Consider the following 16512-nt stretch of genomic DNA (forward strand, 5'->3'; position numbering starts at 1 on the left):
TTTAGCTTTTTGTCATTTTTGCCATGATTAATGTGTGCATGTTATGCCCTGTTGTTCTACATGTGTTTTGTTAAGGGTTTTGTCATCTTTCCAGAGGTGCAACCCATGTATTTTTGTGATGTGTGTGATGACTAGTGCAAGCTTGCAAAGTGAGGCACTCGGTAATTCTGTTATCAGGGACTTAGCAATTCCACCAAGTCCTTGATCTGTTTATCTCATTTGCCATATGTTCATGTTGTTTACTAGTGATCCGTGCCTCTTTTGAGGATGATCAGTAAGGATGTTTTGTTAATCTTGTAGTGCTCTATCCATCCATGTCTTTGTTTGAAATTATGGAGCACCGTAGCTTGAGCCAATCGAGCTCTACTTTTGCTACTTTGTGAATCTGGGCAAATTGTCAACTTGTTTGCAATTTTGCCGATGATGTTGTAGTTGATCCGTGCATGCTATGCTTTTGTTCTTGCCATGTCTGGCTTGCATTTTGTGCCTTCTTGATGGGTGTATGCTTAGCTTGCCATGACTTGCACCATAGTGAGTGCATCGAGCTCGTAAACATGCCTACTTGATATCTGTTTTCAGCATGCTCCAGTTTTCACAAGTCTGAGAACTGATTATGTTTTTGCTATGTTCACATGCTTGCAATTGTATTTTCTGATCCCTTTTGGCTCAAGGTCACTAAGGGACTTTTGTTAAGCTCTTGGAGTAGCTCCATGACATGCATTACTTTGCCATGTTCAGGTCCTGTAGCATGTAGTTTTGTTGCTCCGAAGAGTGCTACCTGATCTGAAATTCCAAACAAGTGTTAATTTCACTAAGTCTGAGATCTGTTTGCCATATGCATTTTTGCCATGCTTGTTTGAACCTGTTAATGGATGAATTGGCCATAGCTCAGTGCTAGGCTTTTGTTAAGCATCTTGAATGCATCCCTGCCATGTATCTTGTTGCCATGTTTGGGTGCTGTAGCATGTTCATCTCATTGCATTTAGATGGCTACTTGCTGTAAATCGCAGACCGATGTCATATTTGAATCGCTTGCCATTTCCAAACCGTAACTCCGATTCCGATGATCTTTATATCATTTTCAAGCGGTTTCATCTCATCTTTCTAGTGGCACACTTGGATTCCCATGTTGAGGCCAGGTTCATGCATTTCCTTGTCATATCTTGCATATGCATCCTGCATCGCATCCCGCATAGCATACCATCTTTGCATCATATTGCTTGATCCTTGCACGTGGTTGATTGTTTGTCTTGTTTGGGTAGAGCCGGGAGACGAGTTCGCTAATGAGGAGCCCATTGAGTTTGCTTTCGAGGATCCAGTCAACTCTGACAACTGTGCAGGCAAGATGATCATACCCTCGAAATCACTACTATCTTTGCTATGCTAGTTTGCTCGCTCTTTTGCTATGCCATTGCTACGATGCCTACCACTTGCTTTCAAGCCTCCCAAATTACCATGTCAAACCTCTAACCCACCATGTCCTAGCAAACCATTGTTTGGCTATGTTACCGCTTTGCTCAGCCCCTCTTATGGCGTTGCTAGTTGCAGGTGAAGATCGAAGGTCGTTCCTTGTTGGAACATTTATTTACTTGTTGGGCTATCATTATATTATCTTGTTATCTTATTGCATCTATATACTTGGTGAAGGGTGGAAGGCTCGGCCTCTCGCCTAGTGTTTTGTTCCACTCTTGCCGCCCTAGTTTCAGTCATATCGGTGTTATGTTTCCGGATTTTGCGTTCCTTACGCGGTTGGGTTATAATGGGAACCCCTTGATAGTTCGCCTTGATTAAAGCTTTTCCAGCAATGCCCAACCTTGGTTTTACCATTTGCCACCTAGCCCCTTTTTCCCTTGGGTTTCCGGAGCCCGAGGGTCATCTTATTTTAAACTCCCCCCCGGGCCAGTGCTCCTCTGAGTGTTGGTCCAAACTAGAGTCCTGTGCAGCGCCCCCTCGGGGAAACTCGAGGTTTGGTTTTTAGTTGTATGGAGAGCTCATCTGAGTGTGCCCTGAGAAAGAGATATGTGCAGCTCCTATCGGGATTTGTCGGCACATTCGGGCGGTGTTGCTGGTCTTGTTTTAACCTGTCGAAGTGTCTTGAAGAACCGAGATACCGAGTCCGATCGGAACATCTTGGGAGGAGGTCTATTCCTTTTTTGACCATGAGAGCTTGTCATGGGCTAAGTTGGGACTCCCCTGCAGGGATTTGAACTTTTGAAAGCCGTGCCCGCGGTTATGGGCAGATGGGAATTTGTTAATGTCCGGTTGTAGATAACTTGAACCTTAACTTAATTAAAATGAATCAACTGAGTGTGTTACCGTGATGGCCTCTTCTCGGCGGAGTCCGGGAAGTGGACACGGTGTTGGAGTAATGTTTGCGCAGGTTGTTCTCTAGTTTCTCGCTCGTGCTTTGCCTCCTCTTCTCGCTCTCTTTTGCAAATAAGTTAGCCACCATACTTGCTAGTCGCTTGCTGCAGCTCCACTTATATTTACCTTGCCATGCCTATAAGCTTAAATAGTCTTGATCGCGAGGGTGCGAGATTGCTGAGTCCATGTGGCTCACAGATTACTATAATACCAGATGCAGGGCCTGATGATTCCGCTCCAGGAGACGCGTATGAGCTCAAGTGGGAGTTCGACGAAGACTCTCAACGTTACTATGTTTCTTTTCCCGATGATCAGTAGTGGTGCCCAGTTGGGGGTGATTGGGACCGTGTCGCATGTTGGGTTATCTTTTATTTTGGCGCCGTAGTCGGGCCATGAGTGTTTGGATGATGTAATGTTACTTATGTACTTGATTGACGTGGCGAGTGTAAGCCAACTATGTTATCTCCCCTTTTATTATCTATATTACATGGGATGTTGTGAAGATTGCCTAACTTGCAACATATGCCTTCAATGCGATTATGCCTCTAAGTCGTGCCTCGACACGTGGGAGATATAGTCGCATCGAGGGTGTTACACAGGCCATGAAGTCATGGATTGCTGGCATCGTTATGACGAGGACTTTGTCCCTGATGCACGTCTCGTTGCGGCTGCAATAAGGGAGCAAGGTGGTGGAGATGGCTCTATTTGGTACGCTGACTCGGGAGCTACTGACCATGTCACCAACGAGCTAGAGAAGCTCTCCATGAGGGAGAGATACTTCGGCAATGACCAGATCCACACCGCTAGCGGAGGAGGTATGGACATACGTCATATTGGTCAAGCATCTATTAATTCCCCTACTCTTAAACGTGATCTAGTTCTTAAAGATGTCCTTCATGTTCCACAAGCTGATAAAAACCTTGCATCTATGTCTCGTTTGACCGCCGATAACAATGTTTTCTTTGAAACTCATCCTACATATTTTTTTATTAAGGATCGGGCAATGAGGGAGCTCCTCCATCACGGTAGATGCATTGGAGGCTTGTACCCCATCACATCCAGAGCATTTAGTCGAAAGCGTCATCGTCAAGTCTACTCCGTCGTCAAGCCCTCATTGGCAAGATGGCATCAAAGATTAGGACATCCTTCTTCGATCATAGTCAAGCAAGTAGTGAATAAAGGCAATCTTCCATTGTCATCTAGTCAACATGTTGAGTCTGTTTGTGATGCTTGTCAATGTGCCAAAAGTCACCAACTCCCTTATCCTAGGTCAAATAGTGTGTCTCATGCTCCTTTGGAACTTATTTTTAGTGATGTATGGGGTCATGCAAGAGATTCTTTTGGAAGAAAAAAATACTATGTTAGTTTTATTGATGATTTTAGCAAATTTACTTGGATATATTTGCTTAAGTTAAAATCTGAAGTTTTCTCCGTATTCCAAGAATTTCAGAAGCTTGTTGAACGTCAATTTGGTAGAAAAATCATCACAGTCCAGAGTGACTGGGGAGGAGAGTATGAAAAGCTCAACTCTTTCTTTCGTGATATTGGCATTGCTCATCATGTATCTTGTCCTCATGCTCATCAACAGAACGGCTCTGCTGAGCGTAAACACCGTCATATTGTCGAAGTTGGTTTATCCCTTCTTGCTCATGCATCAATGCCATTAAAATATTGGGATGAAGCCTTTATCGCAGCCACTTATCTCATTAATCGTCTTCCTAGCAAAGTTATTGGTAACATCACTCCTTTGGAAAAATTGTTCCAACAAAAGCCAAACTATAATTCTCTCAAAATCTTTGGGTGTGCTTGCTATCCCAATCTTTGTCCTTACAATCGCCATAAACTTGAGTTTCGTTCCACTCAATGTGTTTTTCTTGGCTATAGTAATCTCCATAAAGGATACAAGTGTCTTGAAATTTCTACCAGACGAATATATATTTCTCGTGATGTTGTATTTGATGAAACAATCTTTCCTTTTGCCACACTTCATCCCAATGCTGGAGCTTTACTTCGTGCAGAAATTGCACTTCTTCCTGACTATATGCCTAGTCCAGATCACGGGGGAGAGTTAAATAGTGCTGATCATATGACTAGTCCGAAAGAAGATTTTAATTCTGATGCTAAGTGTGCAGATTCAGATTGTCATTTTATGCAAGCAAATGAAGACAACCGGGCGCCGGATCCCAGGCGGATCTGGCTAGCAGCAATGGCGCGGGATCCAGAGGAACAGACGCGCGATCCCAGGAGGATCTCAGCAGCGCGCTACATGCATCGGACGCAATGGCCGACAGCCCCAGCAGCACGGGCCCCGCCAGCCCACCCAGCGTGGGCCACCGCGAATCACCTAGCGCCACCCGTGCGTGGAATGGGCCAGCAGCCGACCAGGCGACAAGGGTGGGGTCTGGCGCAGGAGGCGCGTCCGACCCAACCGAGCAGTTGGCTGCTGTGGATGCCACGCGGCGCTCTCCTAATAGCACACCGATCGCTAGGAGGATTCTTGACTCCCCGATTGCCTCGGATCGGGAGCAGGATCAGGAGCTGCACGATGCACGGGATCCGGCGGGATCTTCTGAGGTAGAAAACTCTACTCAAACTTGTGTACCAGCTTCTGCATTGGACTTCCACGTCGCCACACAAGATCAAAATCTGGTATTGTTAAAGAAAAAGAATACAAAGATGGAACTATCAGGTATGATAAGATTAAACGTGCTTTTCTTACTAGTATGGGTGAGCCAACTCATCTACATGATGCACTTGCTAGTAAAGATTGGAAAGAAGCTATGGATAGTGAATATGAGGCACTCATGAAAAATAAAACTTGGCATTTGGTACCACTAGGAAAAGGCAAAAATGTCATTGATTGCAAGTGGGTGTATAAGATTAAAAGAAAGTCTGATGGAAGTATAGACAGATACAAGGCTAGATTAGTTGCAAAAGGGTTTAAACAAAGGTTTGGTATTGATTATGAAGATACCTTTAGCCCTGTCGTTAAAGCAGTTACTATTCGACTTGTATTGTCCATTGCTGTTTCCAGAGGCTGGAGTTTAAGGAAGCTAGATGTTCAGAACGCGTTTCTTCATGGTGTTCTAGAAGAAGAGGTTTTTATGCGGCAACCACCAAGTTATGAAAACAGGAGCACACCTCACTATATTTGCAAATTGGATAAAGCTTTGTATGGGTTGAAACAGGCCCCAAGAGCCTGGTACTCAAGGTTGAGCACTCAGTTACAACAACTTGGGTTTATACCATCTAAAGCTGATACTTCGTTATTCTTCTACAACAAAGGCAATATTATTATCTTTGTCTTAGTATATGTTGATGATATAATTGTTGCTAGCTCAAGTCCAAGTGCTACTACTTGTCTGCTTAAGGATTTAAAGATGGAATTTGCTCTTAAGGATTTGGGTGATCTTCATTACTTTCTTGGTATAGAGGTCAAACAGATGAAAGATGGCATACTTCTGTCTCAGGAAAAATATACCAAAGATATTCTCAGGAGAGTAGGATTGGAAAACTGCAAGCCTGTAAGTACACTAATCTCAACTTCGGAAAAACTTACTATTGATAGTGGAGAAACTCTTGGGCCTGAGGATGCAACAAACTATAGAAGTGTTGTAGGTGCATTACAGTACTTGACTCTTACACGTCCTGATATTTCTTATTCTGTTAACAAAGTATGTCAGTATCTGCATGCACTGACTACTGTTCACTGGACTGCAGTTAAAAGAATTGTGAGGTATCTCGGTTTTTCAGGAGATCTTGGACTAAAAATTGTCAAGTCTCCCTCCTTGCTTGTATCTGCCTATTCTGATGCAGATTGGGCAGGATGTCTTGATGATAGAAAATCTACAAGTGGATTTGCTATTTTCTGGGATCAAATCTTGTATCATGGAGTTCAAGAAAGCAGGCTACAGTCTCAAGGTCAAGCACTGAGGCTGAGTATAAGGCTCTAGCAAATGCTACTGCTGAAGTGATGTGGATTCAGACATTACTGTATGAGCTTGGAGTTAAAGTCCCACAAGCTGCAAGATTGTGGTGTGATAATATTGGAGCAAGTTATCTTTCAGCTAATCCTGTTTTCCATGCACGTGCAAAGCATATTGAGGTTGATTTCCATTTTGTCAGAGAAAGAGTAGCTCGAAAGCTACTGGACATAAGATTCATTCCTACTGGTGATCAACTAGCTGATGGCTTTACAAAACCTCTTACCATGAGAAGGCTCAATGAATTCAAGTACAATCTCAACCTTGGTGTTCCTTAGGTTCAGATTGAGGGGGAGTGTTGGAATAGTTGTATTGAGATAGGACTAGTGTTTAAACTTGTAATCCTCTCCTATCTCTACTTCTGTCTACCTCCTCATGTACCGACCTTCTCTTGTAACTTCACGATCAATCTCCTGATCGTCAGACTTGTAAGCCACGGCATCCTCAATATAAATACAATCGCGGCCCGAGAAAAGGGTTTAATGCTTCCACAATATTTACAGTCTACACATCTGATCTAGAGCTGCAGCTTCTCGCAACAAGTCTGGAGAAAGAGTGCCAGATGGTCTGGATGCCCCTCGCTAACCCCAAGAGTGAGATCTCAGCTCAGCTCGACACAGCACTGCCATCTCATCATCAACAAGACTGCACCTGCTAATAGGCGAGGAGTCAGATCAATGATCATCATGATTGCTTGGGAATTATGGAAGGAAAGGAACTACTGCGTCTTCAGGGCAAAAACACCTCGGGCTGAAGATGTCATCTCAGCAATCAGGAACAACATCGAGCAGTGGAGATTGGCCGGAGCCAAGTGCATGGAGCCTCCCTTCGGGGACACAATTAGTGAAAATTAGCCATTAGAAAGGGAGGGCTAGTTGTACTTTTCTAATTTCATCCATTTGATCACTTGATCTACATGTTTTCATTGCTTTCTGCTAAATCAATGAAGCCGGTGATAGCCGGGTCTTTAAAAAAAAGATGTTCTAAAAAAATTAAAATGGTCCCTGCAGTTAAGTAATGCAGTGAAAGAAATGCCCTTCCAAGTTTTACCCAGCGTCCTATAAAACCACACCCCACGAATCAGTAAAGAGTATATCCACTAAGCTGCAAAGCAACAACGCACATCAGCAGCAGCAGCAGCCATGAAACACTGCTTCAGCCTCGCCGCGGTGCTGGCCGTCGTGACCCTGGCCGCGCTTCTCTCGTCGGACGCTGTGGTCGCATGCATCGACGTGGGCTTCTACGACAGGACCTGCCCGTCCGCCAAGACCCTGGTGCAGCAGACCGTGGCCGCCGCCTTCGGCAACGACTCCGGCGTCGCTCCGGCCATCATCCGCCTCCACTTCCACGACTGCTTCGTCAAGGTAAGCCAAGCTAGCTACCACACTGCACGGCATGCATGCATGCATGCACGCACTCACAGCGTCCATATACTCACATGCATGCACGAGTATTGTTGCAGGGCTGCCACGGCTCCGTGCTGATCGACTCGACGCCTGGCAACAAGGCGGAGAAGGACTCGGTCCACCACGTCGAAGAAGCGGAGGCGAGTAAATTGCAAAAAACCACCACAATTGGGGACCCTAATTCAGAAAACCACCACCTTTCGGTTTTTTTTCAAAAAACTGCCACGTTTGTGCTGACAGTTTTCAAATGACGCTGAGTCGCTCGTTTGCCGCGTCTGAGTGCAAACCTGACCGGTTGGGCCCACTGTCAGGGGCCACGTGGACAGGAGGCGACGGCGCGTGTGACGGCCGCCGTTAGACGGCGTCGCACAAGACCTAGCGACCCGGTCCAGCCGCACCCAGTTCCCCCTCTCTCTCTCGCTTAGGTCTCTGCCTCCGACCCCTTCCGCCGCTCGTTTCTCGCCGTCGGCCGCCGCTCGCCGCAGCCATGGTCTCCTGGAAAGACGGCGAAACCAGCAGCGACGAATCTGTCTCCCCCCTTTTCCCCACAGAGGAAACCTACGTGAGTACCATTTTCTCGCAAATTAGGGTTAGGGTTTTCTTCGATTTGAGCATTGTTTTCACCTCTATGATTGGGGATTGAGCACCGTATCTGCTGTATTGCACTATTGTAGATCCCACAGACCATTGTTGACCCAGAGTGGTGCGGCATTGTGGCCGGAGGGCCGTTGTGCTGTCACAACGCTCATGTGCAGAGGGCTGTTGTCTTCCAAGGAATAAACACTGGCCGTAGGTTTTACGGATGCAGTAATGAGGTTAGTTCAGGTCCTATTTGCAATTTACATGGTACACTGAATATAGGTGTTATCTGAATATATGTGTTTTTCTCTGTTAACTGAAGAGATGAAGATTATGCAAATCTTGTAGTTGGTGCTCAGTTCTCTGAATATATGTTTTTTTCTCTGTTAACTGAATATAGCTGTTTACTTAGTTATCTGTATATGTTGTTTTATCTGCTGTTATGAGGAAAGAATCTATCATTTTTAATGAATGCTTATCTGAATATAGGTGTTAAATGAGCTCAGTTAACTGAATATATATAGATGTTCACTGAATATAGTCAGAATTATTTCTCTTGAATGTGTTATGAGCTCAGGTAATTGACTTATTTGAATGTGTTGTCCTGCTGCTTAGTATGGTGTAGTAAGAACTATTTCTCTTGAGTTTAATAAATGCTAAGTAATTATTGTTATCACAGGAAGGAGACAATTGTGGTCTGGTGCAGTGGATTGATCCAGAATGGCCAGAACCCATGAAAAATGCACTTCGCAAACTTTGGGATATGTATGAGCAGAGTAGCAAAGAGAATGCAGCTAAAGAAAAGCTCATACTCAAACTGGCAGAAGAGAAGAAGCTAATCCAGGAGAAGCACCACAACCACATCAAGGAAACAAGCAATTTTTTTGCAACAATTCATAAAAATGTGATGAGGGAGAATTACCAGAAGATTATGCAGGATGGTGATGTAGAGAATGCTGTACTTCAAGCCCAGGAAGAGATGGCAAAACTTGAGAAAGACAATAATGAGCTGAGGACAGCACTCCAAGTCATTAAGCAGAGCAATGATGAACTTGTTAGCAATTGGAAGAAACATGTAGCAGATGAAGGTCTTCAACAGATTGAACAGATGAAGAAAGAGAAGAAAAAGCTAGAATATATCATAGCTGATTTGCTGAAGGATGGGGAGGCAAACAAGGTTAAGTTGAGGAAAATCAAAGAACTCTGTGATGAGTGAGTAATTTGTTGGCATAATGTATGCGGCCAACAAGGTTGAACTAAGTTTGCTTGGTTGTATTGTCTTGAACTATGTTGTTTCTGTTGAACTAAGTACTTTCTGTTGAACTAAGTACTCTGTCTTGTGTAATGGAATTAATCAGGACCTTAGTAGTATGATCTTTAGTTGTAATGGATTATTATGTAAGATGTGAACACTAGTCGAGAGGCTAGGAATTATGATGTTAGCTCAATGTGATCATATGGTATTGTGTTGTTAATGTGATCATATGGTATTGTGTTGTCAATGTGATCCAAATTGATCATATACTTCATGTCATTTTGTCGAGTCTTTCGTCGACGGTCGTCGAGAGGCTTGGCTAACCCTAGTTGATGGATGCCTTTCGTCGACGGCCGTCGAGAGGCTTGGCTAACCCTAAGTGATGGATGCCTTTCGTCGACGGCCGTCGAGAGGCTTGGCTAACCCTAGTTGATGGATGCCTTTCGTCGATGACCATCGAGAGGCTTGGCTAACCCTAGTTGATGGATGCCTTTCGTCGACGACCGTTGAGAGGCTTGACTAACCCTAAGTAATGGATGCCTTTCGTCGACGGCCGTCGAGAGGCTTGGCTAACCCTAAGTGATGCTTGGGTAACCGTAGCCTCTCGACAACCGTCAACGAAAGGGCATCTACACTTTGTGATAACCATTCAACATATTTAACAACAACATCATATACTGTTTAGCAACATCACAGGAAGTTCACATTAAACAAACAGGACCTTATGCTTGCCAATATCACAACAAGTTCCACAAATCTTGCCAACATGATAGCAAGTTCACATAAAACGACAAGTTCCACTAATCTTGCCAATATCACAACAAGTTCACATAAAACTTTGCCAACACCACAGCAAGCAGAGTACTCTAGCAAGTCCTGGGAAACAAAATGCAAGTTGCCAACACCACAGCAACTACAATAGCCAGCCTAATTGCCACTAGCATAGAAGTAATCCCTAAGTCTGCTTGGCTTCTTCCTCACCCTTGAAGAACCAGATGCTGCAGTAGTAGCAGGCCTTGGAGGAGCAAATGTAGACCTAGCCCTTGATGAAGCTCTTGCAGCAGTTGATGCAGCTCTTCCACCAGTTGATGCAGTAGGTCTTGAACCAGATGATGCAGCTCTTCCACCAGTTGATGCAGCACTTCCACCAGTTGATGCAGCAGGTCTTGAACCAGTAGTTGCAGCCCTTGCAGCAGTTGATGTAGCTCTTCCACCAGTTGTTGGAGCAGTTGTTGGATCAGGTACAGCAGCAGCTCTAGATGCAGCTCTTCCACCAGAAGATGCTGCTGGAGCTCTTGCAGGTATAGGTGTAGATCTTGTTTCCTGAAACAGAGCAAAGATGTGCATTAGTTTTTCAGTCAAATGTGAAACAGACCAAAGATGTGCATTAATTTGAGTACCTTATGCTTGTTCTTCCTAGCTACAAGGGCTGGCTTCAAAGGAACACCACAGTTTGTGTACCTATGCCCTTGCTTCCCACAGTTGCTGCAAGTTATTGTTCCAATTCTAGAATTGTCCTTGGGTTTTGGTACTTCAAACTGCCCCTTCCTCCTCTGAGTCTGCTTCCTGCCCTTCTTCCTATGGAACACAGGGGGGTCTATGTCTCTTGTATCTGTTCTTGTCCACAGGTCAGGTCCAGGAACAGGGTAGATCATTGGCTTGTAAGCTTCTAAGTACATAGGCTTCTTGAAGAACTGATGTACAAAATCTTCAGGCTGCTGTTTTGATTTGTAGATGGCAGATACAGCATGATTACATGGTACACCTCTCATGTCCCATTTTCTGCAGCCACATCTCCAGTTCTTCAAGTTTACTGCATAAGATTTCTCACCACTGTTGACTTGATATAAATCTGGCCCAGCCATCATAGCCTTGCAATTCCTAGCCCATTCCTTTGACTCCTCTAACATTTCTGTATATGTTGGGGTAATTGTCCATCTAGCACTCTCCCCCCCAATTCTTTTTTCATTGAACTTCACCATCAATTTGGCCCTAGCACCTTCAACCATTGTTTTAATGGGTTTGCCCCTAATATCCAATATCATCCTATTGAACACCTCACTAATGTTGTTCACTACTAGGTCAGTTTTACAGTTGGTGTCCATAGCATATCTAGCCCATGTTTCTACAAGAATTCCCTTCAGCCAGGCCCAAGACTCCTCACTTTCCTTTCTAATTTCTGCCATTGCTTCATCAAACCCATTCTTAGTGTAAGAATAAGCTGTTGCATCCATATATTGCTTAAGTTCATCTCCTCTAAAGCCAGCACTTTGGAAATTTGCATAAATATGCCTTAAACAATATCTTTGAGGGCAATTTGGAAATACTTGGTCAATAGCATTAAGCAGGCCCTAGTGACACAAATCAAAAGCCTAATTAAGTTTTCTAGAACTATTTGTGCTACAACTAGTAAGTAAAGCATCTAAATTACCTTCTGCCTGTCTGAAATTATTGTGTAATTTCCAAAGTGTCCTGATTCTCCCCCAAGAACTATCTTCAGTTGAGTTAAAAACCAGCACCAAGTAGGGGTGTCCTCCTTCTCAACTACTCCAAAGGCCAAAGGAAATATATTATTGTTTCCATCTCTGCCAGTAGCAGCTAAGATTTGTTGACCTGTGTTTAACTTCACAAAACACCCATCAAGACCTGAAAAAGTGAAACAAAAAAGATGAAACAAAGAAGTGAAACATACCAATGAAACATAACATTTTGGTGCACAAAAAACCTACCAATGAAAGGTCTACATCCTTTAAGAAAACCCTCTCTTTGTGCTTCTAGACAAATGAAAAGCCTATGAAATCTTGGATTTTTGCTTGGATGTTCTTTCACCACTCTAGTTGTCACAATGCATCTGCTCCCAGGATTTGTGTCCAAAACAGCCTGAAGATAGTCTCTAATCCTAGTGTATTGTGCTTCCTGGTCACCCTGCACAACACTGAGAGCTTGCTGCCTTGCCCTATAAGCCTTCATCTTTCCAACCTCCACACCATACTTCTCCTTTGCCTTGTCTATGACAGTCTCAATACCTGCTCTAGGATCTGTCCTCAAGCTGTCTTCAACTGCTTTGGCCACAAACCTAGCAGGAACCTTGCAATTCTCACCACTTGGAGCACATGTATGCTGTAGTTGTAGCTTCCTAATACAGAATGTTTTTTCATTTGCAATAATAGATGCAACCATGTGAAAGGGGCAGCCTTCCTCAAGACAATCAACTATGATCCTATCTTTGTTGTTCCTGTGGTAATGGTAGTTCCTTCTTTGTGTGACATGCAAATTTACCAAAGCTCTTCTGAATTGGTAAACATCAAGGAAACACATGTGCCAACATATTTGCTGTTGTGGCTCAAGTCTTTTCTCATCATACCATATCCTGGCCTTCCTCTTCTTTGCCCTGGCCTTTCTACCAGATGTGGGACAATACACTACTACTTCCTCATCTGAATCAACATAAAGTTCATCATTCATATCTTCATCACTTACTGGAATATAGTCTGACTCAAGTTCAGCTTGTGAACTGCAATGTGATCTACTTGTTGGACCTCTTCTAATAGGCGATTTCTGCAGATGTGGTGTTTCAACAAACCCCTCTCTAGACTCCTCCTCCTCCTCCTCAATCTCACAGAACAAGTCTTCTGGCTCACAATCACCCTCAAAAACAATCTTCCTCTTCAAATCTTTTATTTTCTGGTTTAAGTCTGCATCTTCTTCCTCATCTTCCTCTTCCTCTTCCTCATCTTCCTCTTGTTCCTTTTCCTCTTGCTCCTCTTCCACTTGCTCCTCTTCCTCCTGTTCCTCTTCCATGTTATCTTCTTCTTGCACTACTGGCATGTCATCAGCAAACTCTGTAAGAAAATCATCTAACTTTGTGACACCTGATATGTCTTTCCAATTTCTAACATTGCAACTCTCCTGTGTGTAAAGATATTCTCCATATGAATCTTCTGTGTGTGCACTGACAAGAGGAGCAGACATGTCTGGCTGTGGTTCACTGCTCTGAGTTTGATAAAGCACACCTGCATCATCTATACTATAGACCTTAGGAGAACCAATCTTAGAAATTGGTATCTGCTTCTCACATCCATCTCCAATGTTGATATGCATGTCAGGCTCACTTCCTTTCATAACTGTGATAGTGACACACCTCTTGTCCTCATACAATATCAGCATCTCTTCTACATCTTCCTCAGATTTTATTAGCTGCATGCCTGCCATCCCCACACCATGTTGCTTCACATAATACATGGAGTCCTTTTGACCATACCCCTCTATCCCAATAATAGCTAGCATATTGATATATGTGATATCTGATTCACATATGGTCCTTTCCAGATTGTCACAACCTTGGAAATGGAACCTAAGATCTCAACGTTCATCTTCACCCAAACTGCAAGTTCAGTTAACAGCAAGTTCAGTTGTCAGTAAATTCAGTTAACACTAACCACTAAGTTCAGTTATCAGTTTTCAGTAAATTCAGTTAACAACAGTTGCAATCATATGGAATTAACTGTTAATTAAGTCAGGAGATATATTAAGTAAACAGTACATTGAAACTAACTTCAGTTCAGTGAATTGAGCTCATATTCAGTTAGCGTAAAGTTCAGTTAACCTAAATTTTCAATGAATAGAACTTCTAAATTGAAGAGCAATTGTAGAATTACAAACACTAGTTCCTAAAATGTATTACAAACCAGGTCAACATAATTCAGTTAATGAGTAAAGCTACAAACCCTAATTTAGTTGACATAAACCCTAAATCCTAAATTGAACTACAAACAGAGAAAAAACACTACCAAAATCACACCAAGTGTACAATTACAGTACCAGAATCACAAGAAAATTCATTGAAAAGGGAAGAAAAATACTCACTCAATGCCACCGAGGCCGGAAGTGAAGTGGTGGCTCTGCCCTGGATTTGCTTTCCAGACCTGGGCCAACTTAGCGGCGGCTCGTGACTCAATGTCATCGACGCTGGCGTTGAAGATGCTGCCATCCTTGCCGCGCTCATCACCGTCGGCAACGGCAGATCGAACGGCTCCAATCGAACCAGGGGGCCTCGTGGGAGAGCGAGGAAGGGCGGAGCGGCCCGTAGAATCGACGATGGAGATGTGGCGGCCGTCCGTGACGTCACCGGCTGAGCCGGCGCAGCCGCCGCCGCCGCCGGTGGCCATGAGGGGAGCGAGCTAGGGCGGAGTCGTGGGAAGGAGGAGATGCGATTTGGGGGGAACTGGGTGCGGCTGGACCGGGTCGCTAGGTCTTGTGCGACGCCGTCTAACGGCGGCCGTCACGCGCGCCGTCGCCTCCTGTCCACGTGGCCCCTGACAGCGGGCCCAACCGGTCAAGTTTGCACTCAGACGCGGCAAACGAGCGAATCAGCGTCATTTGAAAACTGTCAGCACAAACGTGGCGGTTTTTTGAAAAAAAAACGAAAGGTGGTGGTTTTCTGAATTAAGGTCCCCAATTGTGGTGGTTTTTTGCAATTTACTCGCCTCCGCTTCTTCGACATGGTGGACCGCGCCAAGGCGGCCCTCGAGGCGCAGTGCCCCGGCGTCGTCTCCTGCGCCGACGTCCTCGCCTTCGCGGCGCGGGACAGCGTCGTGCTGTCGGGCGGCCTCGGGTACCAGGTGCCCGCCGGGCGCCGGGACGGCCGTGTGTCCACCGAAACGGACGCGCTCAACAACCTTCCCGGGCCGACGTCCACCGCCTCCGACCTGGTCGCCGGCTTCGCCGCCAAGAACCTCACCGTCGAGGACATCGTCGTCCTCTCGGGCGCCCACAACATCGGCGTCTCCCACTGCAGCAGCTTCACCGAGCGGATCTACAACTTCCCCAACACAACCGACGGGGTAATGTAACTTACATAATTCTTCAACAACACATCAAAACATGGAATTTTGAGTACTCAACGATCCTAATTATTTGTTACCATACGTTAACAGATTGACCCGAAGCTGAGCAAGGCGTACGCGTTCTTGCTCAAGGGCATCTGCCCGCCGAACAGCAACCAGACGTTCCCGACGACGACGACGCTCATGGACCTCATCACGCCGGCGAGGTTCGACAACAAGTACTACGTGGGGCTGGCCAACAACCTGGGCCTCTTCCAGTCGGACGCGGCGCTGCTGACCAACGCCACCATGAAGTCGCTGGTGGACTCCTTCGTGCGCAGCGAGGCGGCGTTCCGGACCAGGTTCGCCAGGTCCATGCTCAAGATGGGGCAGATCGAGGTGCTCTCCGGGGCGCAGGGCGAGATCAGGCGCAACTGCAGGGTCATCAACCCCACCAACGTCACTAGTGCCGGCGCCGTTCACCATCATCTTCTCCCCAGATCATCAGGTTCTTCAGGAACCAACCAGGTGGCTGCAAGCTGATTATTAGTTGGTGGTCAGTAGAGATATACACTATGTGTGTACGTGCAGTGTGCATGTGGTCGAGTGCTCTAGTGTGATGCAATAAATTATCTGATGTTTTGTCTGATCGTCTGTGCTACAATTTGCGAGCCGTTTGAAATGAACCAGTTCCAAAATGTTCCTATGAGAATTAAGCATATTCGGTTTCTCAAGTTATGTTAAGAAAAAGAAACATTTTTTTGAGGGAAAAAAGAAACATGTTTGTTTCTCTATCAAAATCTGTGTTAGACCAAGATGCCGCAAACAATGGATCGATGCAGCTTGTCACCATCACCCTTACTTTTGTTTAATCCATCCAATTGACCCAATTTGCTACTAATTAATACTACTCGACAATGTACCAAATTTATTTGTCTAGTCCAACCTACTGTTTTCTTTAGAGAACTGAACCCATCAAAGCATATATGTTAAAGTATTGTATACCATCCTGAATGTTATGGTGATGCCAGTGCTGTTCCATTTACAGCATTTTGGCCACATCTGGCACAAGAAATCTCTATGTTTTCAACAAACAATTG

General features: G+C 44.8%; 2 protein-coding genes across 2 annotated transcripts; one reads left to right on the forward strand and one right to left on the reverse strand.

Annotated features, from left to right (window-relative positions):
• Positions 1-10986: 10986 nt before the first annotated feature.
• On the reverse strand, positions 10987-13928 carry LOC147990301 (uncharacterized). Its single transcript, XM_087515184.1, has 2 exons — positions 12019-13928; positions 10987-11938 (listed from the first exon to the last, which is right to left on the reverse strand). The coding sequence occupies exon 1, from the start codon at positions 13872-13874 to the stop codon at positions 12213-12215; it is 1662 nt and encodes a 553-aa protein (XP_087371310.1). The 5' UTR covers positions 13875-13928; the 3' UTR covers positions 10987-11938; positions 12019-12212.
• Positions 13929-15042: 1114 nt separating this feature from the next.
• Positions 15043-16059, forward strand: LOC147990302 (peroxidase 1-like). The gene is made up of 2 exons (XM_087515191.1): positions 15043-15430; positions 15524-16059. Exons 1-2 carry the CDS (start codon positions 15089-15091, stop codon positions 15953-15955), a joined length of 774 nt encoding a protein of 257 aa, XP_087371317.1. The 5' UTR covers positions 15043-15088; the 3' UTR covers positions 15956-16059.
• Positions 16060-16512: the final 453 nt, after the last annotated feature.

This window comes from Triticum urartu, chromosome 1A, assembly GCF_056163025.1.
Source record: "Triticum urartu cultivar PI428250 chromosome 1A, HENAU_Tu73, whole genome shotgun sequence".
Classification (NCBI taxonomy): domain Eukaryota; kingdom Viridiplantae; phylum Streptophyta; class Magnoliopsida; order Poales; family Poaceae; genus Triticum; species Triticum urartu.

What these genes read in the sequence shown, in the direction of transcription:
- LOC147990301 (XM_087515184.1), bottom strand. Translation starts at nt 13,874, where the DNA reads ATGCTAGCTATTATTGGGATAGAGGGGTATGGTCAAAAGGACTCCATG.
- LOC147990302 (XM_087515191.1), top strand. Translation starts at nt 15,089, where the DNA reads ATGGTGGACCGCGCCAAGGCGGCCCTCGAGGCGCAGTGCCCCGGCGTC. An exon ending in TCCCCAACACAACCGACGGG is followed by an intron (nt 15,431 to 15,523) that starts GTAATGTAACTT and finishes ATACGTTAACAG; the next exon opens with ATTGACCCGAAGCTGAGCAA.